Here is a 26,181-nt window from a genome sequence, read left to right on the forward strand (position 1 = left end):
TTGCAAAATATGGCATAGTAAGCACAAAAAGCATACTAAGCACAAAAACTTGGACTTGAGGAATGGAAAAACTTATGGCTTAACAAATAATCTTTTACTTTGTTACCTACTGAATGGATTTACTACAAGAGAAGGTCAAGGGTGGTTTCAACATGTATGGATGTGTGGAACACAAGATAGAAGATAATGATAAACTGAAAGTGGTCCATACATATTCATAAAAAGAACTTAAAAGTTTCAGAAACACCAGGATGAGTTCAAAACGCACATCATGTCTTCTGAAGTCAACATACCTTGACATTTTAACCTTTTTATAAAAGTAAATTTTCACCTCTATTACACAAATCATTCAGGGCGGCCCAGCATTAAGAATTGAAGCTCTTCTAAATGTAAAAGATAGGCTCCTGATTAGACACTTGATACAGCATATATTTTTCTCTTCATCAATATATACGCAACATGTAATGTCAGAATCCCACCAGTGGGTGGCAGTGTTAAACGTAGCTTAAGACTGAAGACATAAAATCGGTAAACAAAAAAAGGGATACTGTGCATCTATGGCTACGGAAAGGCTGTTAAATCAAATCATAAATGGACAGTGGGAATTTGTCACAAGTTAAAGAGCCTGGATAAGACACACCATTGCTAACCTAATTAAAATAAAAAAACGTAAATATATAGCCTATTAATTATAATATTCCCTTTCCTGTAAACCTGAGTCAAAAGAAATAAACATTGACCTATTTGTTTTTCTATAATTGTTGGGATTTTCCAATGACTTCCATACACACTCATACTTATCTGTCAACACAAACAATAGCATAAAAAGATCAATTAGATTAAAGCAATGCCCTGGCATTTTGCACATATTTTTCCATTCAATCATGTGAAATTAATAATTTTGTCATGATGTTTGCTTTCAAAATGTTTTGACTAGTCATTCAAGTACCACAAAACACCAAACGATTGTCAAGCAAAACCAAGAATTAAAATTGCAAAAGCTAATAGGCTAGTTAGGGATAAAAAGGCTGTGGCAGATGAGGTATTTTCTTTGTCCGGAAGGTCGAGCCAACCAAAGCGGTTGAAGTCAGCAAGGCCATAAAGTTCGAGCAGTGGAAGGGAGCGGGATGGGCTAATGTTGAGGAGGCAGGGCTTTGGCTTTTCAGGATCAGTTTTTGGCAACACCTATCGAGCGAACACGTCTACAGCCCCGAGAAAGGGGCTGCTGTGCATATGAAACAGAAGATTTGATCCAACAACGCAATGAAAGAGAAATAAGACAAGAGATATTTACCAAGAATCACTGTTTATATTTACACTGCGTTATCTCTATGCAATATTTCATCGCGTAGTGCATAAAACAATATGATTTTAGCACTTAGAGTTCCAGTCAATGCGATGCAATAGTAACGGTAATCTATAGCAGTAATTGTTTACATTTTGATAACCTTCAGTATTCTCCATTCTCCTTGAGAAATTAACGTTCACGTCGATTTCGTACCACAAAAGTGGTAACGTTAGCCGCTTTTTTTCTTTCTAAAGCGTGGTTATGTTTTGTCAGTTACAAAGAGCAGCCACACTTTATTAATAGTAATACACTTTTTTCAACAAAGGACTCATCAACTGAAGAATGATTTGGAGCGGGTTAACGGAGCTGTTGCTCCTAATATTTGTGTGCGCCCACAGATCGTCCTCAAAACAAGACACGAAACCTGAGGTGAGTATCCTGCATTATTGTCGAGACTTAAATACATATTTATCACTGATAACACACCCAGATCTATTCTGCGGTGGCAAGTGTTTTACCTTGTGTCTGGAGATCACCAATGCATCTAAGCTACACAGCAGCATACTATTGCTTAAATCCATATAATGTTACATAAAATAGTCCAATAAGTTTCCAAAGGCAACACTTTTTAAGCAAACATACCTCTAAAGTGGATAAAACTTTAATTGGCAATTACTGTACAACACTACTTTAACACATGCATGCACATGTGTGACCTCCATTGAAGAAGGTTGATGCTTAAGATTGTATGATATGAGACTCATGCTATACAGACTTTGGGAGACTGAGAATTAAAGGAATAGTTCACTTAAAAATGAAATTTCTGTCATCATTTATTCACCCTCAAGTTGTTTCAAACATGTATGAATTTCTTTTTTCTAAAAAGAAGATATTTTAAAGAATGTCGGTAATCAGACAGTTGATGGACCCCATTGACTTTAATAGTAGGAGAAAAATACTATGGAAGTCAATGGGGTCCATCAACTGTTTGGTTACCGACATTCTTCAAAATATCTTCTTCTTTAAAAAAAAAAAAGGTGAACTATTCCTTTAAGGGCCCTTTATTTAAACTCTTAATCATGTGAATCAGACAATACCTGTCAAGAACATAATTATGGGGGTCATATTTCACCACAAAATCAGGAAATATAAAGAGAGGTATAAAGAAAATGAAACATTTTTGCATTGTGCATTAAACATTTTTATCTCCAGTTTTCTTTTCAGAAGCACAAAAAATCTCATTCTCATTAAAGATTTGTATATATTCGTGTGCGCGTGTATATGTATACATTATGCCTAGGTCTTATTTCACCCCTCTTCTTTAATGTATGCTGCTGATTAAATTATTAATAATACAAATATTTCATTACAGTAATTTTGAAAACCATCCTTTCAAAATAAACATTAAGACATTTGAGAGGGAACATGCTGAAGTGTTATGCAAATAATGTCATGATGCAAAACAACTCAATAGTCCTAAAAGAGGCTTCATAAAATATAATGCGACAGGTTTTCATTAGATTTATATCAAATGAAAAAGGACCCCTTTATAACACAGTCATTTCCTTTTAAAGTTATTATGTTGTGTTAACATTAACATTGTGAGGTTCTGAAATTAAATCTTTATATGGGAAAGATTTTATTAGCTTACAGTCAGTAGCATTATTCAGTCACAGATGTTTAGATTTAAGTATGTCTGATCTAAACACTTTGGAGTGGAGGATTCTGAATTAAGGTCAAGTGAGAGACCACTGAGATTGAAAGATGCTGAGGACGCAAAAAAGAACGACCAATTACCACAAGAAAACAGGAAGAAAAGTCCTGACTGTAATGTTGTGGTCAGAGGGTGGATATGCTGAGGATGAGTTTGGGGGGAAAGGTTTTTTCTGCTATGGATGACATCTGTCCTTGGTTATGGTCAAAAATGAGAGGAGGGGTTTAGACAGGGCAGAAAACTTCATATGGACTTTTCTTCCTCTCTTTGTCCACTTTGGCTTACAGGAAGTCATCACAATCCTGTTGGAAGTTTTTCCTAATTCCTTAAAGGACAATTCCGGCCAAAAATGAACCTAGGGTTAAATAACACATGGGTACCGAGTCGACCGTTCTCTAGGATACGTTTTCATGATAATCGAATGTACCCAGTTTTAGCCTTAGTTTAAGTTTTACCTCCCAGCACGTAGCAGGGCGTTCGTGGTTCGACTGGTCGAGACTGTTTTCCACAGGCTCCTGCCTATATATGCGAAGTGTACTGTCTTTATAAAGTATCTTCTAGGATGCACCGAATGTTCGGCAACCGAAATTATTCGGCCGAAAATAGCAAAAAAAAGCCCTTTCAGTGTTCGGCCGAATAAGTAAAAAGACAGATTAAATTTGACCGAACAATGACGTTTTTGATGACGCAATCGAATAGTAACCAGCGTAGAGTGAGAGGCGCGCGCTTTATAAATGCAGCAAACATGCCCCCTTTGAGTAGATAACAAAAGAGAAGCTCATCTGATGCATCCGTGGCAGATGTTGTCATGGACATCCATAATAAAGGCTAGATGTCTTACGGCAGAGCCTCAATCGTCATCACTGTCGGCCATCTTGTAACAGGCAAGCTTTCTGACGGGCTCTGTGGTACCTGATGTAAGATGAGTGATCAGCACGAACACAAATACTCTTATCTCGTTGAAATCTTGACGGATTTACAAACGGTTTGGTTTCTTACAAACGTTATTAACGTGGCTATAATTCTGGATGATTATTTATTTTATACACTTATTATTCATAAGTATACAGTGTGATAACTACATCTCTGATGTTTATAACAAACCAAACCGTTTGAAAATCGGTAGAACATTTAGCAAGTTATGGTTATTTAAAAAGTGCATGCACCACTAAAACACAATGTTACGAGTGAGCGAGCTGCCTGTGACAAGATGGCCGCCAGGTGCGGATGTCGACCTCCATTGGCCAGCAGCGCGGACGAGACATCTAGCCTTTATTATGGATATCTATGGACGTTGTACCCTTACTTGCAGCACTAAAGCGTCTTTTAACCCTCTGTAGTTGACAAATGCGCCGGCGCGTTTTGCTGGATTTTAGACTTAATAAATAGACTTAATACTCTGTCATTTATGGTCATACAGACTTAATATGAAAAAATAGACTGTTAAATGTCTACTTGTGTCCACTACAATCGAAACAAAACTGTGCTTTTGTAAAATAAAGAAAATAAACAGGGTGTGCTTTCTGCCTCTCCGTCTCCGTTAACTTTTTTCCTGGAGCACGTCTCTAAACTTAAACAAAACTCAGCCAATTTTTGGCACACAGCCAAAGGCAATATATCTTTATAATCATTTAATTGTCTACTTTTAAATGATCTAATTCAAAACGAAAACAAATATTCTCTGTTTATGTAATCTGTATGAAAAGAGAGAGATGTCAGTCGTTCTCAACTCCTTATCTGCTAATCGCCACGGAGAGCAAGCGCTATATTGAAACCCAAATGATTTGAGGCAAATCCATGCAAACCTGTCAATGCCCACGATAAAGTGTATGTAAACCACAAAAGTAGGCTTATGTTTAGGACAGTTATTCCTTTTTTTGTGGGTTCATCCATATTTTTTTGCACTTTTCAATGCACTTTTTTAGTTACATTCTTTCAGCAGTCAGTTATAGGCCTAACATAGGCTATTCAAGATGGGGGGCTTCAAAGATGGCCAAATAAAAAATATATTTTTTATTTTAGTAATTTATTTATTTTAATTTATATTGTGCTTTATTTAAATAATATCTGTTGGAAAATATGTGCAAAATAAATTATATTTTTGCAATTTGATTTTTTTTTTCTGAAAAGCAGGACAAAATAGTAAAAAGCATATTTTTACTATTTAATTAAATGCAATGGTGAAAAAATTGGCGAAATAAATGGAAAAAATGTGAAACACCGCATTCGGTATTCGGCCTTCGGCCAAGCGTTTCATTATTATTCGGCTTCGGCCAAGAATTTTCATTTCGGTGCATCCCTAGTCTGTAAACTTACAAAGTTCTCAATGCTTCTTCGGTTTGCAGGTAGAGACCCTCATTATGCTTCCGTGTTAGTGTGGGGCTATTTTGAGCCTTGTTAGTGGTATTAACTAGCAATTTTTATTTTTACTTATTCTATACCCTATAGCGTTATAAGCTAATCTGTGGTAAAACTACAACTAAGGTACTGGTTAAAACTGGGTACATTCGATTATCATGAAAACGCATCCCAAAGAACGGTTGACTCGGTACCCATGTGTTATTTACCCTTAGGTTCATTTTTGTCCCGAATTGTCCTTTAAGGATATCCTTATGCTATAGACTCATGCACATCTGTGGTTTTAAACAATATTAATGTCTGTCTATATCCACCCCCCTTTGTTGTGAAAGTCAAATTATGGTTATATACTCCCATACTAACCGCATGACAAGTTATTTTTGTGATGCACTTCTCGTCATTGACAGCAATGGACAGGTCATGGATAAGTCACCTGATGAGTGCTACTGCATTTATGAAGAACTTCCATGGAGTTTTGCATCATAGTACTTTATTGGGATGTGTATTTGGCAACATATGGCTTGTGACATCCTTTATAGGACAAAACCAGAGGAAATGGCCAGGGGATTTTCCGTACGGCCTTGACCACACGGCTTTAGAACAGATGTGAGATGATGCAAACAGTTAGAGATGTAGTGTCAAAGTGTAAGGAAGGAAGTGGGATGTGGAAGGGGGTGGCATGTAACAGAAAAGAGACACAAAGAGATGGGAATAAAATGGGATTGATCTTTTCAGGCAGGAAATGTGGTAGGGTGCAAATGATGCAAGTCTGCATAAAGAATAGAAGTTATTGTGGGCTGAGAAGTGATGTCATTTCAGAAATGATAGAATAAGAGAGAAATGAAAGGCTGAATTGGACTACAAATTGTCCAGTTCCTGTCGCTTTAGGCCAAACAACCCACAGACTAGTAAGAAAGAGTCTTGGAAAGATAATTCCCAACTGCCTCTCCTATACATCCAAGATCCCCTAATGTTACTTTTATGCACTTTCCATTTTAAAATATTATTTTTTCTTGTCATCAAACAGCCGAGTGGCCCAGGTGTAAAAATTTGACTATTTGATATAGAAAATACATTGGCTGTTATTATATAATTATAACTGGTATATCTTCAGATTTTTTGGATGAATTTGCATAGTTTGCATATTTTTTCGTGATAAGTAAACTCGTGGTAGCGTAAACTCCAATGATATTAGCCATTTATTTTTAGGGATATTTCTGTTGATGTTACGGTGTTGATACATTTAGCCAGCTGTTGAGGTTCTATGGCGTAACCTGAGCAGCTGAACTACATTTTTATGATTTGGCTTCATTGGATTTGGATTCACCACATGCTCACCCAGATTCTGTGTTATTCCATTGGCCCAGAATAAATGGAAGTTGTGACTCATTTTCCCTTAAAATTGCATGTCTTTCTCAAGTCTCTCTGATTTTATTATGCATCTGCGTGCAAACACAAAATGGTGCCTATTGCTCCTTTTATAAAAGGTATTGCATGCTGTCGTACCCCGTAAAACGTTTTGAAAAAAGTTTCAGGTATTTTCTGGCATATCAGGCAAAAATGAATGTTGACTGAAGTTATTTAATACAATTTGCAAGCTATGACTACAAGCAGGACTGTTCCTTTTTTTCCATTGCATTGGAAGTGATTTATTACACCATTCTGAAACCACCCTGGTGTGTGCGGGGTGGTATTTTTTTTCTCGTTATAATAAAATATAAAATTACCCATTGAAAAAACTCTGGATGGCTATGACAAGATCACCTCATAGAACCACGGAATAGAAGTCCAAGTTTACATGAAAAACAAGGGATGTCAGCTATTTCAAATGATAAAACATTTGCTATTTTGGATACTCACAGGTACAAACCCGACACAGATCTTTGCAAATAGTTTTCCCCAGTAGTGGTCATGATTCTTAGTATAATGACGTAATCATAGACTGGTCATCTTGTGAAGCTGGTACCGCCACTTTAGCATACCACAGAAGTCAAGGATGGCATAGCCAGTAATTCATGTGAATATTATGTTCAAATTGTATTTATAACTTAAGGGGAAGAATGAGTTAACTTTCCTGTGAAAATGTGAAGGCGTTTTTTTGTGGAAATGACTTCCTCTATGAAGGAGACAGCAAGTACTTGAAAACAGAGGTAGACTCTGCCGAGATGGGTTTGAGCTCCAATTTCGAACTTGTTTTTTAGGGAGATGAAAGAAATGTTGCGCAACAGCAAATACATCACACATGGTGTTTGTCCCATTTCAGTTCACTACACGTTACTTTCATCTATCACAATCTCAGCCATCCCCCGCCAATCCATATCCCAAAAACAGCCTTCCTTCCCTCATATGGATATAACACACTGAAGCTTTGTTTGTGCTGTGAAGGACTAAGAGCGAGTCACAGACAGCCAGATAAACTGCACTATTCACTGGAAGTTAGAAAACCCCAAACGAGAAAAGGTACTGAGACAAAAAAAGAATGCAGGAACGGAGTAAATAGATGAATAAAAATAGAGGAAAATAAAGGAATAAAGAGTACAAGAAAACAGGAAGTTCTTACAAAAAACAAATTTTCCAGGATTACATCAACTTGGAATACATTCTCTGAAGCATCTGACTGTGGACGTAATCACATCTGCTGCCAAAACACACACTCAAAAACACATTCAGCCAGAGAGCACCATAATAGACATAAAACATGCTGATCATGCTGAGGAACCTCTTTCTGTTGACACTTTACTCACAAAGACCACACAAGCTACGACAGCCAAATCATGTGATCCACATGTTTTTCTCTATATGAGCTACAGCTGAACGAGGGTGTAGTGAGGCCCGGGGTGTGTCTACATTGTTGCCCTTCATTCCTGCTGTAGTGTGTGTGTGAGAGAGAGAGAGAGGGAGAGTGAGTGGTGGAGGAGGTAGGGAAAGGGGGATTACGGGATAAGGGCTCTGTCTCTGAGGTTTCAATGGTATTAACCAGAAATTCCCAGGGAAATTACTGACTGACAGTTTGGTTTAACTGGAGACAGTATCTTGTCTCTCTGAGGGAGTCACAGGCAGATAACATTTCACCTTTCATTATCTCATCCATCATCCTATATTGCTACAAACAGAAATGCGTTTGTGCTATCACTGACTCAGTTTCAAGACAAAGATAATGCAGCTTCTTTTGTCTCAAAGGAAAGCAAGATCATAAATCAGTCTAGACACACACTTGATATATAGATTTGTTTAGAAGTATTTTTTAAGTGAATTTTGAACACTGTGCATTACTGTGCTTTCTTTTCATGAATTGTGGTAAGGAACCTTGCCCAATCCCTTGGGTTTGTGACCATCTCCTAACATCTCCAAGTTCTTGTTCTGTCAACTCAATTACCAGTTCACACTCACCAAAGCTATTTATTCAATGCATAGTAATAACAACTGCTAAACTATATGCGGTATACTATATCTTCTCTATGCAAAAAATTACTTTCTTAATCAGTATTTTGTCTGGTTGTCCAGTAAAAAAAGTTAAACGTCCTTAAAACAAGTTAGCATTTAATTGAGAATCAAAATTGCATAAAATAATAAGAATCAGAATATATCTTGAATTTAGCTTAAGCTATTACAAATAGCTTTTTTCTTGTTTTATAACGAATCTAGCAAAGTTTTGTTGGAATGGGGCGAGAGAAATAAAATCACTAAAAATAAAAAAGATAATACTGTTCAAAGGTTTTGGGTCGGTAAGACTTTTTTTAATGGTTTTTGAATTAAGTCTTCATGCACACCAAGACGTTGTACTTTTTTTATTACAACTTGTATTTCAAAGAATGGTTTTCTATTTCTATATTTTATATGTATAATGGCAAAGCTGAATTTTGAAATCATTAGTAAAGTCTTTAGTGTCACGTGATCCTTCTGATTTGGTGCACAAGAAACATTCATCATTTTCAATATTAAAAACAGTTGTGCTGCTTTCTGTTTTTTATACACTTTTTTAGGATTCTTAGGCCCTGTTTCCACTTGGTATTAAGATGCATTTTGGTCGATAGGATCACAAATGGACGACATTAAATACAGGTGTAAACGGGGTATAAAACGTTTTGAGCTTGTCCACTTTTCGACCACTTCCAGAGGTAGTCGAAAAACGTACCAAGGACAACATTTTCTAACCGTTCCTGATTTTTAACACGCACTCACCGCGTTCGCTGTGGTCTTGTGGCTATCAGAGCAGAAACTAAAGCTGATGCTTTCTGTTTTTTTTCTGTCGCCTCCGGGCGTGTTCATATGTAACGACCTACATAGTATACATACATACATCAAGATCTAAAAAAAAACAACATACTTTTTACCCACCCATAGACCCTCCCCTCGAAGAAATCAGGACAGAAGTGGTTGAAAGCGGACAAAAGATGGATTAATATACCAGGTGTAAACGAGTGTGTCTGCCTCATCAACTTGTGATCTGATCTATCAAAACACATCTAAATACCAGGTGGAAACAGGGACTTCAAAAGAACAGAATTGATTGGTAATAGCAATTTTTTGTAACAACTTAAGAGTCTTTACCATCACTTTTGATCAACTTACTGACCCCCAAAACTAAATTTTGAATGGTTCATTAAAAAAAATAAAAATTTCCTCAAATCTATTTTTTTTTATTTACTGGAAAACAAAAAAATAAGGATCAAGAAAATAATTTATACAGATACCTAAAAAAAAATAACCAGGTGAAACAGGACACTTTAGCAACTGAGTTTAATGATACAGTCATACAACAGATCTGCATGACAGCATGTCCTCATACAACACAATCTATTCATATAGTTGTGAAATATTGTTCAGTAATGAATATTTTTGTCTCCCATTCTAGGTATGGCTACAGCAATATGGTTATTTGCCACCTGGTGATCTCCGCACACATACGGCCCGCTCTCCTCACTCCGTCTCCTCTGCCATTGCTGCCATGCAGAGATTCTATGGCCTGAAAATCACTGGCAGCATGGATTCCACTACTCTGGAGTAAGTCAGCTGCCCACATAGTTGAGGACACAGCAAGAGTATATTGTAGTGTAATTAGTGCTGCCATGTCCAGGATTGCATTTCTTAAAAATTTCTATATATATATGTGTGTGTGTTCCTGATAAAAAAATGGGTCTAGATGATACATTATTTCTTTCATTGGATCCGTGTTGCATTTTCTGAACACCTGTGGCTAGATCAGGAGATTCAAGAGCTTATAGATATCTCTGTGGAATTATTTTGGCCCATCAGTTATGTGCTTGTTAGTCATGGAAGGAGAGAATGGAAAACTAGAGCATTGTGTCAGCAATCCTCCACTGGTGTGCAATGAGGCACAGAAGATGTAGAATATATGAGGACAGAAATTAACGGCCATCCTGTCCAAAATCACTGAAATTAAATCTGTTGTGCGGTGGATGATTTAATGTATTGGACTGTGATCGCCAGGGCAATGAAGAGGCCCCGCTGTGGCGTCCCAGACAAGTTTGGAGCCGAACTGAAAAGCAACCTGAGAAAGAAGCGCTACGCAATCCAGGGACTGAAATGGGAAAAAAATGAGCTCACATTCTGGTAAGAGACAACCTTAACTCTATTCTGCTGGATCAATAAAGAACTGCATTTTAAATTGCATTTAAGTCATTTTAGGCGCAAAACTCTCATCCAAACCATTACCAATTAATTGAGGGTTGCTGTCATAAACGTTTAGATATGGCTGTGGCTATGCTTTAGTAAATACACACCACACTTATGGAAAAGTCATTTTTGGCCGTACTATAGGATTCGGATCCACTGCAGCCAGGGCCAAAATTCCTGTGTGACTTGTCTGTAATGTAAATCACTTTCTCTTTCCCTCTCCTTTCTATATTCCTCTTTTTCCTATGACCTACTTTTCTATGATTGCCTCTCCAATCCTTCTTTCTTATCTCTTTCTCAGCATACAGAACTACACACCAAAAGTTGGTGAATATGAGACATTTGAGGCCATCAGAAAAGCCTTTAAAGTGTGGGAAAGCATTACCCCTTTGCGATTCCGAGAGATCCCTTACAGTGACATTAGAGAAAAGGTAGTAGACTTTGCTGACATCATGCTCTTCTTCGCTGATGGCTTTCATGGAGACGCCAGTCCGTTTGATGGTGAAGGAGGCTTCTTGGCTCATGCTTACTTCCCAGGCAATGGCATAGGAGGGGACACACACTTCGATGCAGCAGAACCTTGGACAATTGGCAATCGTGACCTGTTGGGTAAGCAGCACCACCAGAAGTTAGGGAATACTCTATACCTCCCAGGGTTCTTCACTTGTTTGTCAGTATGGATGGTGGTTCTTGTTTAGACATGCATAAATTAGTTCAACCTACTTGGGTTAGGGTTAAGGCAAGGAAAGTGTAAGGCAAGTCCAATCAAGTGTTGTGTTTGTGCGCACTTTTATTGAATTGAGTTGAATCAGCTTTACCTTTTCATGAGAATGTTTGGAACGTCACTATCTGAAAGCTTTATTCATTCTTTGACGTTTCCCTGCTGTGGACTGAATGCCTAAAAACAAGCTTAGCAAAAAAAGAATAATAACTCCCTGCAGTAATTCTGTGCTATCTATTCTTTGTGGCTTAAAATTGTTGTTTTTTATGTGCACTACACAATTATACAGAATGCTACTACTTAAGGTTAGCCAAATCTATCCTGTGCTGACATGGTTATCTCTTACTTTCATTCAGGTAATGATGTGTTCCTGGTGGCTGTTCATGAACTGGGTCACGCCCTGGGAATGGAACATTCAAATGACCCATCCGCCATCATGGCTCCCTTCTACCAGTGGATGGACACGGAGAACTTTGAGCTTCCTGAAGACGACCGTAAAGGGATTCAGCAGCTTTATGGTAAAACAGTCAATATCATCACAACTTTAATTGTTAAACCACACCATAGTTATGTCAAGTCACGGTTGTTATCACTAACTAAAACAAATTAAACTGTTAAATAAAGTGAATATTCGTTGAAAAACAGGCTAAACAAAAATTAGAAGTGTTGCTTCGGCAATTAACTGAAATGAGTTTCAGGGTATGTTTACATGACAACAATGTAATTTAAAATGGAAACGTTTTTCCTTTGCGTTGTTCGCGTAAAGACGACAACGTTGTCAAACTGATCCCAAATTCACACAGATGCGCGAAAACGATTAAAACCTTTGTAAAGATACGTTACAAGTCTGGAGACTGAACACGTAATACGCATGCACATGAAGTCACTGTTTTCACAAATTCACATTTTTGTAATTTACACAGAGAAACGTATATATACATGTAAATGGTAAAAACGTACACCGTTTTCACCGTACATGAAACCGTTTTCAAAAGTTTTTTTTAGTCCTCCAAATTGCCATTGTCGTGTATTAAAGGTCCTCTAAGCGATGTTGCGCGTTTTTTAGGCCAAAACATTTTTTGTCACATGCAGCAAACATCTCCTCACTATCCGCTAGCTGCATGTCCCCTGAACACACTGTAAAAAAAATGTGGTGTCTGCAGACACCCCAGGCTCCAAAAACAGCAACAAAAACAAACTCGGCTAAAATTACAAAACATTATACAAATGAAAATTGCAAATATAAAAATAAAGCTAATTCATAATAAATAAAAACTGTAATAGTATATAAATATATATAGCATTAGCAAATTATTCTGATTTGCTATCCAAAGCATAAAGCATAAAATGGGATAAAAACTACATGAATAAATGTAACTGCAAACAAACTAATTAAGCATTGATTTGAACATTATACAATACAAAAAATGAAATCTAAATAACAGTGTAAAATATAGTGATGAACAGCAGCATTTTACTAAATATTTAGGTTTAATTTATGACCTAATTCACTAAACTGAAATTTTACTCTGCAGGGCCAAACACGGGAGGACGCCCACGACCACCTGTCACCCCTCAGACCCCCCACCACACTCCATATCCCACACCATACAGGCCCGGGGGACCTAGCTTTGGTCCTGACATCTGCGAGGGCCATTTTGACACCATTGGCATTTTCAGAGGAGAAATGTTTGTGTTTAAGGTACTAACAGAATATTTGTGTACATATTGGGTTGGAGGTCATGCAGTATGTGTGTTCATCACAATTCCTGTACCTGTGTTTTAGGATAAGTGGTTCTGGCGCGTACGTAATAATCGGGTAATGGAAAATTACCCCATGCCAATTGGACATTTCTGGAGAGGTTTGCCTGCAATTATCAGTGCTGCTTATGAAAGAGAGGATGGAAAATTTGTCTTTTTTAAAGGTACTAGTAGTCTTCTATCATGATTTTAAAGGGAAAAAAGGGGGATTTGTGCTTAGGCTTTGACAGGCCTGCTTATTGCTCCAGAAGTAATGTATTTTGTCATCTCTGGCTTGCAGGGGACAAGCATTGGGTGTTCACTGAGTCGAACTTGGAGTCAGGTTACCCGAAGACTCTGAGAGAAATGGGTAATGGTCTTCCCAAGGACAAACTGGACGCAGCCCTCCTCTACACGCCTACTGGCAACACCTACTTCTTCAGAGGAAACAAGTTAGTAGCTTTGATATCCCATAATATAAGACATGAGCACAAAGGGAGCTTAGATCTGAAACCATTTCTTATCTTCAATCAGATATTATCGTTACAATGAAGACACGCGGTCAGTGGATCCAGATTACCCCAAACCTTTGAGTACATGGAAAGGCGTCCCAGACAACATAAAGGCTGCCTTCATGAGTCGAGATCAAAGTAAGTCCTTTGCCGCCTTCTGCTTTTTTAAAAATCAACCTCCAGTTTATGCGTTTGAACTGTTTTAGCTTTCACTTCACAAAATGTTTTATAATATGATTTATAATCTGCTTTTTTATTCTGACATGGTTGTTCTTTGTCAATTCTGTATAGTATACTGTCAATCAGACACAGGCACACAGAATTCTACATTAACTCAAGACAAAACCCTCGTAACCTCTTACTATGTTCAAAACATAGACAGCACGTTTCTAATGGTTCTAAGCAATTTGTCTGTCCATACAAAAAGCAAAAACACTGCATAATATAATCACAGCCAATCATATGTTTTCTGTTCACTCAGATAATGTTACAAAAGATTTCTATTTCAAATAAATGAAGTTTTTTATTATTATTTCTATACATTTAGGAATCCTGAAAAAAACATGGTTTAAAACAGTTGTGTAGCTAAATATTTTTGTGGAAACGCTTCTTAAGGACAAAATCAGCATATATATAGATCATAGTCCTGACCTTTTCTCTTTTAAATTCACAGGTTATACCTACTTCTACAAAGCTAATAAGTACTGGAAGTTTAACAACCAGTTATTAAAAGTGGAACCTGGATACCCCAAGTCTGCACTTAAAGATTGGATGGGCTGTCCTAATGAGGACTCCAATACAGGTGGCGGTGGTGGAGGAAGTGACCGTGATCGTGAACGTGAGCGTGAGCGTGAACGTGAGCGGGAGCGTGAAAGGGAACGTGAGCGTGAACGTGACCGCACACATGAAGAAGACAAGACTGAGGAGGAGGTGATCATAATCGAGGTTGAAGATGTACCCGGCAGTGGGGGTGGAGCAGCTGCCGTCGTGGTGCCACTTATGTTGCTGGTCTGCGTCATCCTTACGCTCGGAGCACTTCTCTTCTTCCGCAGGTACGGTACACCGAGACGCTTGCTCTACTGCCAACGCTCCCTACTGGACAAGGTTTAAACGTTTAAGAAGGGATAATGGAAGAAAGGGAGGGGGAGGAGAGAATTGAGAATATGGAAGAAGGGGACTTACTAGCAAAGCAAAACCAAAATGAGAAAAAGCTTTGAGGAAAATAAAAAAAAATGGTTTTGGTCAAAAAGGGACCCTTTGTTGTTTACTTTAGAAATGATGACATTCTGCATTTTTATATTTTGTAATTAGTGTCCTTGAACATTTTGCTTTCACACCTGTGCCGAGCTCTTACTGCACGCTGTACAAAGGCATATGGTGCTTGTCCCCCCCGTCACATTCACTTCATCTCTCCCCTCTTCTCTCAATGTCTTTCTATTCTTTCCCTTCTGGTGGAGAACATGACGCCAGCTCATCGCTGTTTGTTTAGCCTTTTGTAAATGTCCTTTTAAAGTGTGATTATTGTTGTATGTCTGACTCATTGTGAATTCTTACCCACTGTCAAAAACAGCGTTTGTCCCAATCAGAAGACTTTGTACTTATCTCAGGTTGCAGCCGATGCTGATCACATTTTGCATTCCATGCAACCATAATAATAAAAAAGTGCCACTGCCAGGTACAGCCATGGTTTTTGGATGTGGTACCAATGGGTCCTCACAGTGATGGATATAAAATGTTTGAAATTATTAAACTTAAAATACTTTTGAAATATTATTAGGAAAAATGTAAATCTAGTTATAAAGTTATACTCTAAATATTATAAAATGTCAGAAATTGATGTGATAATAATTTTATAATAATTTAAAAAAATCCTTCCAGGATAAGACTAGAAAAGTCAGTCAAAACGTGCTTAAGTGCCATGATATGATATTCTCTGTAGTACCATATAAATACCACAGTGCATGAATAAACTAATCATTCCGTACCATGGTATTACCATCTCTGGGACCACCATAGTACTTGTGTAAGTGATTCCATGTGCACCAGATATCATGAAACATTATCTGCATTGGCTCATGAAAGGTAATTCTTATAACTAAACCAACACAGGGTCTGTTCCCACCCCATGTAACTCCCAACTCAGGTTAAGAATCCAAAGTCATGTGCCTTTCCAAAGATAATTGATACTTATTCCACTAACAATGCCTGCAAAGCTGTGCTGTCTGTCTGTGTCCTTCAGTAGTATGGCTTTATATTGTACTGTATTTTAAATAATTACTATTATTGATAATGATGATGTCAGTATCATTATGATTATTACTATTGTTATTGTTCTCCGTGTCAAGAATGTGTTTTTTTTGTTTTTTTTAACAACTGTCATTAAAAATGTCCTGCTGGACAGGCAATAATGTATGTCTTATGAAGTGGCCTTAATTTGGGGGAAAGTGAATGGGTGGGTTTGTATTTTTGAAATGAAATAAATGTTTAAATTTGAAAATAACATGTTCACTGTTATGTTTACAATTATTGATAAATTGTGGTGCTTTTTTAAATTGGAAATAAATAAAACAATAATGATAATAATATTTAAATGATGATGATCATTATCTAAAAATAAATTGTGCTTGTTTCAAACCTTTTTTTATGTTTGTCAAAAATAAAATATTTTTTAAGTTTTCTTTGCTGTCAGATTTTTCTATACTTTCTATGTTGTTTTAAAACATATGTCATAGTCATAGCTGAATGCCTAACCCAAAAATAAAAATTCTGTTATCACTTACACATCCAAAAAAACCTGTATGACTTTCTTTTCTCTGTGGAACACAGAGAATTTTGAGATTTTGATTTTGAGAAATGTCCCAATGTTTTTCTTCCTTATAATGGAAGTCAATGGTCACCAAAACATCTTCTTTAGTGTTCTACTGAATCAACATGAGGGTGAGTAAATGATGACAGAATTTTTATTTTTGGGTGAACTATGCCTTTAACATGTTTGTTTAGCCCACTCACTCTCCTGCACAACAGCGAAGGGAAATGCATGTCTGTGTCCTAATCTCCAGCTGCTCCTCTTAACCTGCATCCGATTCCAAGACTTCTTGCCTTCCTTAGCCATATTTTCCGAACTGCTCTTTAACTCCCTGTAAGAAACATATCTCGCATTAGCGCATCTCATTTTACTCCTCAAGTTATGACCAAAGAATAAGACAAACATCCTGCTCTTTCACACATACAGTTTGTTGCCCCACATAAGCTTATTTCTTTTGCATAGAACTACCTTTTTTCTTGTCATTTCAGTCCATACTTCTTTCTCCTCCCTTTTGCTGGCACTCGGAAACACTTGGCCATATAAATGGGATGGAAAAAGCAGGCTAGGTCCAAGGATTAAGCAAAACCAGGAATGATTATAATTCTGCAAACCCCTTTGGCACTGTTCACAAGGAAACATATCTCTGTTGTAATGCGAGCGTGTGCGTCCGTCTTTGAGAATAATTACACTTCCAGATACTGATTGAGGAAAAATCATAAATGTAAGTGAGAGATGACACTCAATTCAATGTGTTAAAGTACATTTTAGTGAAGACAGCCGAACGTATTTGCTGTTTGGAATAAGTGTCAGGAGATGGATAATGTTTTGGCACTCTGGGTCCAGTCACAAGGCTTTCGGGAGGCGGACATTTGGAGGCCAACGTTCAAGGAGAATTCCATCAACAACATCTGGAATCCAAACTGCCTTAATACCAGCACACTGCAGGAGAAAGAGGCAAACATTGCTTATCTCTGCACACACTGTTGATGTAATACAAATGATCTTTGATCTTGATCTTTTTTTTTCAATCAGACATGTCAAAAAATAAATGTGCATTGCAATCTAATAAGATACCCAATGACAGGCCCTCAAAGATGTATAAAGTATTTATGATGCATTGTTCCTAAAGGCACTGAATTATGTATGTATTTCAGCCAGAGAGTATCTTGCTACACGAGTGCTCAATCTATTTCACTCTGCACACATTTTAAGCAAGTTCAATTTTTTCCAAGCTGATTCTGCAGTACGAAGTACAACCTCAGCACTTTCTGCTCTGCCCACAATTCCCTCCATTTCTCTCTCTCTCTCTTTTTCTCCAGGCAAGTAGAGTTGAGTTTCCTGCCGTTTCTGCTAAGTGACTCCCTTTTTTTTCTTAAACAAGGCTTAACTGCAAACATTAGTATCACCACAAACATTTCAAGTCTCTCTTTATACACATTCTATCTTTTTTGAAGGTCTCTGGGAGACTTGCCTGCTCTTTGTGATCCATTTTACGTCTTCACAGGGCTCTGCTAGTTCGAATGAAGTCGGTCACATGCTATTTAACACCCTTACTTGACAGGCTGTGTCCACTTCTTTCCTTATGGAGAGAATTCCTGTCTTTCCAAGCCTAATGAGAAAACAGACAGACCTTGAAGTGGGGGGAAAACTTTATTTTCATACAATAACCCTGAAATAATTATTATTATTTTTTTATTAAAGAGGTTAAATAGCCAAATGGGGCATCTTGGCTATTTTACCTCTTTAACGAAGGGAGAGAAAACAGGAAACAAAATTCAAATCTTTTCAGGGAAAACAAAACAAAACCTGGACCACAATAGTGATGTTTAGAAATGATGTGAAACATTTTATGGTTATCACACTTAAAAGGATCTGTTAATAGTGATGGGGGTAAAAGATTCTGATGTTACGGGAAAAAATGTGGAATAAATATGGGGCATGTGAATGAGAAGCTCCTAAATGCAAACACATGTTTTCCACAGCCACTAACTTTCAATGCTGTACAGGATGTAAATTAACATAAAAAAATAAAAGTCTTAATGTGGGATGCACATGGTTTTAGTTTCATCAAGCCATAAAGCACCAAATCGTAAGTCATTCGGTTCAAATGGGCAGCTACAATGAAATTTGGCAAACTCGTCTCTCTAAATTCATTTCCATATGAACAATTCAAAAGATGTTTTTTTAAAAAGAAATTAATACTTTTATTCAGAAAGGACAGATTAAACTGATCAAAAGAGAGACATTTATAATTTTACATATATAATGCTGTTCTTCTGATATTTCTATTCATTAAAGAATTTTGAAAAATGTATCACGTTTCAACAAAAAATATTAAGCAAGCGCAACTGTTTCCAACATTGCGGAGACATGTTTCTTGAGCACCAAATCATCATATTAGAATGATTTCTGAAGGATCATGTGACACTGAAGACTGCTGAAAATACAACCTGAAATCGTCACCATAAATTTAATTTTTAAATTATTAAAATAGAAGAAAGTATTAATTGTAATATTTTGTAATTTTACTGTTTTTACTCTATTTTAATCAAACAAATGCAGCCTTAGAGGTGAGCATAAGAGACTTCTATAAACAAAAACAAAAATTTCTACCTAGTACATAATCCAGCTCCAATCAATGCAAACACACCATATATGTTCCGTTACTAATCAAACACACTATAGGCTACTTCTTTTCTTGAGAGTTTGCATTTTCTTACATGCCAGTACATAATAAATCTAGTTAGGTAATGCTGAGTGTGCTAGAAATGTGCATAAAAGAAGAGGCACCTGCATTAACGTGTTGAGCTATGGGAAACATACCGTCTACACTTAAGACAGGGTGTGGTGAGAGTAGTTTTTTTCCGCTGTTCCAGACAGGAGAATGTGGGGGGGGAAACAGGTTATAGGAAGTAAAACAATCAACATCTCTAAACTCATAGTGTTGGTTCTTTCCCTCCTTCTTTAAAAGGCAAATACTTCCAAACTGGGCAGGAAAAGACTCCCCACCAGGAGCTGCTGAATCAGTCTTTTACCCTCCCCCACCCAACCTACAGTACCAAACCCTGCTACCCTCACTCTGACCCAGTCACATCCTCCAGGAAACCCCCCTGCTTCAGTTCAGGCCTGCAACAGTTAACTGGACTCTTTCTTCACCTTATGACTTTAATGACTGGACTGCCACATCAGAAGCATGAGGTATATATGTTCCCCTCCTTGTCTGTATTTAATATTTCCTTTTTTTCCTCCCAGTGCTCCCTCTATTCTCGTCAGGTCGACTTGCATTAGATCCCGTCACCCCTCCTCCAACACTAAACCACATATGGTTCTCATATATAAATCTATGTCATCAAAGTCTAACTCAAAGCAAAGGAAACGGATGAGAAACATGATGCACAAATACTAGAAGGTTTACATCGATTCTTTCTAAACGGTTTTGTAAAACGTCTGAAAAGCAGCGGTTTCCAGTTTTTGTGCTATAAGCAGAATTTTTGCATGAAGAATTTAAGTTTTTACAGCTTGAACCAAGCGGCTTTGGGGGTAGTGAAAGAAAGAAAGGAGGTTAGAAAGAGTTCTAAGATGCCACATCAGAGGGGGCCTTTGAAAAAGGAGCCTTGTGGTTAGTTTCTCCAACTGCTGGACACAAAAGGCAGTGCGGTGGGAAGGGGGCGTCTGCTGAAGATTGCTTAAAATCTGTTTACACGGCTCGTTCATCAGCAGTGATCACGGGACTGACAGGATGTGGTACTGTAGCCTGATCTGAGGGCCAGGGCAGTGGGGGAGTATGCTATCCTTACATTACCCAACCTGGACAAGATTTGGGACAAAATGCATAGTTGTTCTTCTCCCTGCTTCCCTTAAAGGTTTTTTTTTTCAGGTTCAAAAGAAGCTACAGGGATATAGTAACTTCAAAAGTCAAAAAGAAACATTTGGAAGAATGTACATGCACCGCTTGTCGATATGTGACAGTTTATAGTGACTAGAGCTGTCCAGCTTAAACAAAACATGAACCAATGAAAAAGGAAACTTGGTGACAATTAAATTTAATCTTGTAAGAATTGTGAACTTCATTGATAAAATTTGTGAATTTAAGTCATATGGACTAGGCTTCATTTTTTTAAAATCATGATTTTGTCCTTTTTGGAGCTTGATAGACGGGTCTGAACTGTTGTCATATGGAGTATTTATAGAGCATATATTTATCTCTTCTGTACAAACTATTATTGTGGCTATAAAGTTGTTGAAATCATCCTTTTAGCACTGGCAGTAATGCTCTAGATGAATGAACATCAGGTTATATATTATAGATTTAATTATGCATGTGGATTTTCTATGCATGTACTTTCTGGCATCCTTGCACATGGCGCGAAAGTTTAGGGTTTACAAGCATTAGCCATAACAGGAATTGAAGAATTGCATATTACTTTGATTAGACAAAGTTAGTAATTAATTGTATCACATTAGTTACATGTTAAAGATATGTTTAAGTAGTGTGCTAAACACAGTATTGTAGCATTTTTCCCAGGTTAAATGCCATGCCCCATAAACCTCCATTGTAAATGCATTACTGTAAATGCAACTTTTACTTGTTAAAATAAAATGAGAGACAAGCCAAAGTAATTCTGTGGTATTCGACTGGATGCCACAGATGCTGTCGACAGCTTGAACTGAATATGGAATATTCCTTTAGGACTTATTCCCCTGTGCCCTGTATATGGTTCAACTGCCCGTGTGGTTTGTGAATTACTGTACACAGCTGCACAGATAACCAAACCCACGTCTGAAGAACTAATTTTGGCCAAAAAAAAAAAAGAAACCCTGACTCAGATTCAAAACTTCAGAAAAGAATGATGCAACAAGTGCTACCTAATTCCAGACTCCGTCTGACACACACAAACTCCCTACAAAAGGAACTCTGGGAAATGGATTTCGAAGATACAGTTTAGAATATCTTTTATTCTAAACTGTTTTAATTATTCTGATTTCTTTTGATTATTTTAATTTCTTCTATGTAAAGCACTTTGAATTACCATTGTGTATGAAATGTGCTATATAAATAAACTTGCCTTGCCTTGCCTTGCCTTGCCTACTTACTGTAGGCTATCTCAGTGACTTCAATGTTTCGTCAGTAGCCACAGGTTTTAATTTTGTTTTGTCTACATGTTTTTTGGATGAAACCAATTGACTTCTATTATATGAATCACAGAGGACCACGGTTTCAGCTAAAAATATTATTTACTGTTCCAATGAAGAAGAAGAAAAGAGTCACCTAAATCTTGGATGGCCTGAGGATAAATTAACAGCAAATTTTCATTTTCTGGCGAACTGGCCTTAAAGTACGCTACCTACTTAAAGCCACTTAATCAAGAAATGTAACAACTGCAAAAGACTCAAGTAATTCCTCTTAAATTATCTAGAGTACAAACTTACGAGAAGGAACTGTAGGTCACAGAAGCGGGGCTGGGCTGTGTGTGGGCACGGGAGGGTCGACCCAGTTCAGCTGCCCTATGCAGAGTGTGTTCATTGCATCAGGCCGGAAAAATGCTCCACTCAGCCACCAGGGCGCTAATTACAGAGGAGGACCATTGCTGAGCTCGACAGGAAGGACGTCAAAGACGGAACATAGGGAAGGGGAAGCGAGAGAGAGAGAGAGAGAGAGAGAGAGAGAGAGAGAGAGAGAGAGAGAGAGAGAGAGAGAGAGAGAGAGAGAAAGAGAGAGAGACTAACTTAGCAACTGAGCGAGGAAGCAGCTAACAATGCAATAAAAATAGAAGGGTGGGAGTTGAGACACAGACAGGGTGTAAACATTTGAGGCATTATATTTACCTGCTCGTGTGCAATACGTAACCAGACAACAATAGGTTTCCGAGATAATGAGTTTGGAACTGTAACAAATGAACTTCCTCGTCACACAACCAACCACGAGCTGCATAAGGAACACAATTACATTAGCCTTTACAGACATCAGCAAGGTTAAGGTTTTGTTGCTTAAAATTAAGGTAAAGGAGCTGCTTTAACCTTCAGGGCTAAAAGGGCAGTCAAGAGGCAGGAGCATGTGACCTGTAGATTTAGATTTTTGGAAAGCCTGCCTCCTTGTGGTGTGTTGAATAATGATAGTCCTTTAGGCTCCTTAATTTGTTAACAGTATTAGCATTTACACTACAATTCAAAGGTTTGGGGTCAGTACAATTTTTTTTTCTCCATTCAGCAAGGATGCATTAATTAAATAGATGAAAAGTGACAGTAAAGATGTATTGCAACAAATGATTTATATTTTAAATAAAAGCTGTTCTTTGGACTTTTTATTCATCAAAGAATCCTGATTCATGATTCACAAATACTAAGCAGCACAACGGTTTTCAACATAGAGAAGAAATGTTTCTTGAGTACCAAATCAGCATATTAGAATGATTTCTGAAGGATCATGTGACAATTAAGACTGGAGTAATGGCATCTGAAACTTCAGCTTTGTCGTCACAGGGATGAATTACATTTTAGAAGAGTTATTTTAAATTGTAGTAATTTTATATATTTTTTTTTATCAAATAAATGCTGCCTTGGTAAAAAATAAAGACTTTCAAAAATACCTGAAAGGCCACAAACTTTGGAAGAGTATACATTTAGGTTAACGTTAACTTCTAAATATTCTATTAAGTTTTTATATTTACATTTGTGTACATTAACATTAAATGTATAAACAAATGAACAATAATATATTTATAAATTATCCACCTACATTAAAAAAAGTTCATTGCTAGTTCACACAATGTAATCATATATAACGACTTGAGCATTGCAAAAAGTTAACAAATTGTAATACTAAGTCAGTTACGTGGTTTAAACAGTTCATGCCCTCACAACACACCTGATACTGCTGATTGCAGCAATTCACATTCAAAATAAAACTAACAGAAAAATGCTATAACAGTCATAAAACACCAGAAGATCATTTGCTGAGTGCAGATCTTACATTCTGAAGGATTCAAGGTGGCCAGCAACACTGTTCACAATGGAACCATCAAAGCTTTGTGTCCTCTTGTTCACCAACTAATCAGCTGTGAGTTCAAGTCTGGACTTCAGCAACAGTGAAATGGTGATCCCTGTTCCATACTTCATTTTTGACTAAAATGCATTGCTATGTCGAGACTAGAAGAATCACTGACTTTCTCTGATGTAACCAAGCCTAGGAAATTAAATTCATAGAAATCCTTTTATAAAACCTGCAATTGTTTTTATTTTTCTGACAAACCGGAAAATCAAGTGGTTGAATAAGCTCGAAAAAAGAAGTGGGACATGGGTCAACTGTATTGGGTGCGTGCCATGTGCACAGCTCAGCTGATTATATTCAGAGGGATATAGACACATAACAGAAGTGTAGATGTAGCGCAAATCTGCAGATAGTCCAAGTTGACTCCCTATAAGAACTGACAAAGAACTTTTTTTCCAGTCCTTAGATGTAACCTTTTTATTATTTGTACATTCAGCACTTACAGGAGTAAACAAAAAATTAAAAGAAAACAAAATTAAGCTTTTACGCTAAAACGATAAAAAAATTTAAAACCAAATGTGAAAAGGTTAAATATGCATCCCATTATCCATGGCAACCTGGTAAAAACAAAGGGGTCATAAAAGGCAGACAATAGAAGGGAAAAAGGATACAAGGAATGTAAGGAAAACAGAAGAGGAAAACGTAAGTGACACTAAAGGCTTTCAGAGCATCTCTTTCTGAATGCAGCTTCACTCTTTCAGATGTTTTGACGTTACACTGAAGGAGAAAGAGGACGTCACCAAACCCGGAGAATGTCTTGCAGTCCGACCCACTTATACCAGAAGTCCATTAACACTGAGGAGGGGAAATGAACACCAGGAGTCTTTAAGCCCAGTCAAGAGACATTGAGACGAGTCTATATGGAGACACAGCACCACCGTGGTCCCAATGTGTGTGTGTGCACCCGTGTGTCTTTACGCAGAGTGTGTGTGTTTGTATGAAGTCTGAGTTGGTCCTCAGGAAGTTAGGCATAGAGCTGTTACAGCACATACAAGAACAGGGGTTACAAACTGAACGGTTCCAGACTTCTCTTAGCGTCGTCGATCTCTGGGCAGAGGGCCGCTGCGGCTTCGGGACCTCCTGCTCCCGCTTGCACTGTTTCCGCCAGGCCTGCGATATCCCTCCTTCCGTTTGTCCCCCTCTCGCTCCCTCTCTCGACCTCTGTCTCGGTCTCTCTCACCGTCCCCTCCGGCTGTCCCGCTGGTCTTCATCCTCTCCCGGTGCTCCTCCTCACGTTTCTTATCCTCCTCTTCCATCTCCTTCCACCTCTTCTCTCTTTCCCTCATGCGCTCGGCACGAGCCGCTACCCTCTGTGCTGCCTGCAATTCAAAGTGCGGTGGGTAATGAGTACCACTGTATTATCAAATCTGGTTTTTCCCTTACTGTTACCACTTTATAAGTAACTAAAATGTGCAAAGAAATGTACCTGCTCCTCAGTGAGGGGGAGCCAGTATATGCATGGAGCGGCTTTGGTTTTGCGGAAGAGGTCATCCAGCAGTTTAGCGGGTGGCTCTTCGGGTCCTTTTTCTAAAAAGAAAAAAAGAATAATAAATATAAATGTATATATTATATAAATATTTTATATTTAAGTTTACAAATAATAATAGTAATCGATTGAAATAAGTATAATTTATATAATACATATTTACAAATTTGAATAGAAATTAACAAATAATAAAACATACTTAAATTAAAATAATAATACATTTTAAATATCAAATAATAACAAGTAGTTACTATACTGCAAAAAAAGATTACATTTTCCTCACCCTTCTTATCGGTTTTCCTCTCTTTGCTCTTCCCTCTTTCCTTGCGCCTCCTCTCACGATCTCGTGAACGTGATCTTCTGGCGCCAGCTTCCTCTCCAGGTTTGCTGAAGTCCCTCACCTTATCTCTGTCCCATTCCCTTTCTGCACGCGATTTCTCCCTCCTTTCCATTTCCCTCTCTCGTTCTGCCCACTGGTCACGCTCCGGCAGGAGAGACAGGGGTACCGGACGGCCAGGTCCAGCGGTTGCCGCCCCACGGGGCTCCTCTGGTGGCTTTTCTCCTGCTGGACCCAAACCTCTGTGGAAGTCCACCTGATAAGATGTACCAGGAATGAAAGGGAATTAGTTTTCAAAGAAAAAAAAAAAAGATATTGAATTCAGCAGATGAAAAAACAAAACAAACAAAAAAAAAACCCGTACCTCCTCCTGCATGCAGAAGTCAACACTGAGGAACTTAGGGTTACTCTGGGGCCATTTAACCCCGTGTAATGCTGTTCGAGTGGCCATCGCCTCTTCTGCATTTGAGTACTGAGTGAAAGCAAAGATGGTAAAAGGGTAAGCAGGTATGAAAAATAGAAACAAAAAAAATC

At 37.8% G+C, this 26,181-nt stretch overlaps 2 protein-coding genes and 1 long non-coding RNA gene across 4 annotated transcripts in view; 1 reads left to right on the top strand and 2 right to left on the bottom strand.

The window, feature by feature from the left end:
- The first annotated feature begins 1,111 nt into the window (after positions 1–1,111).
- Positions 1,112–16,647, top strand: mmp14b (matrix metallopeptidase 14b (membrane-inserted)). The gene is made up of 10 exons (XM_077232696.1): positions 1,112–1,717; positions 10,216–10,364; positions 10,812–10,934; positions 11,299–11,606; positions 12,075–12,236; positions 13,254–13,420; positions 13,505–13,643; positions 13,760–13,910; positions 13,993–14,108; positions 14,644–16,647. The coding sequence occupies exons 1-10, from the start codon at positions 1,631–1,633 to the stop codon at positions 15,078–15,080; spliced, it is 1,839 nt and encodes a 612-aa protein (XP_077088811.1). The 5' UTR covers positions 1,112–1,630; the 3' UTR covers positions 15,081–16,647.
- On the bottom strand, positions 16,642–23,901 carry LOC143740732 (uncharacterized). Its single transcript, XR_013204889.1, has 7 exons — positions 23,747–23,901; positions 22,603–22,702; positions 22,207–22,364; positions 18,248–18,385; positions 17,538–17,715; positions 17,245–17,397; positions 16,642–17,107 (listed from the first exon to the last, which is right to left on the bottom strand). It is a non-coding gene; the product is annotated as an uncharacterized LOC143740732 (long non-coding RNA).
- Positions 23,902–24,212: 311 nt separating this feature from the next.
- acin1a (apoptotic chromatin condensation inducer 1a) overlaps positions 24,213–26,181 on the bottom strand; it is a 30,206-nt gene continuing 28,237 nt past the window's right edge. For both annotated transcript variants that reach the window (XM_077232688.1, XM_077232683.1), the window contains exons 15-18: positions 26,012–26,119; positions 25,594–25,903; positions 25,251–25,351; positions 24,213–25,143 (exon numbers count right to left, since the gene is read on the bottom strand). In XM_077232688.1, the coding sequence (XP_077088803.1) occupies positions 24,856–25,143; positions 25,251–25,351; positions 25,594–25,903; positions 26,012–26,119 (807 nt within the window). In that variant the 3' untranslated portion in view covers positions 24,213–24,855. The remainder of the gene's footprint in view (positions 25,144–25,250; positions 25,352–25,593; positions 25,904–26,011; positions 26,120–26,181) is intronic.

This window comes from Siphateles boraxobius, unplaced genomic scaffold (assembly GCF_051911475.1).
Source record: "Siphateles boraxobius isolate OS27281-9 unplaced genomic scaffold, OSU_SipBor_1 1, whole genome shotgun sequence".
Taxonomy (NCBI): domain Eukaryota; kingdom Metazoa; phylum Chordata; class Actinopteri; order Cypriniformes; family Leuciscidae; genus Siphateles; species Siphateles boraxobius.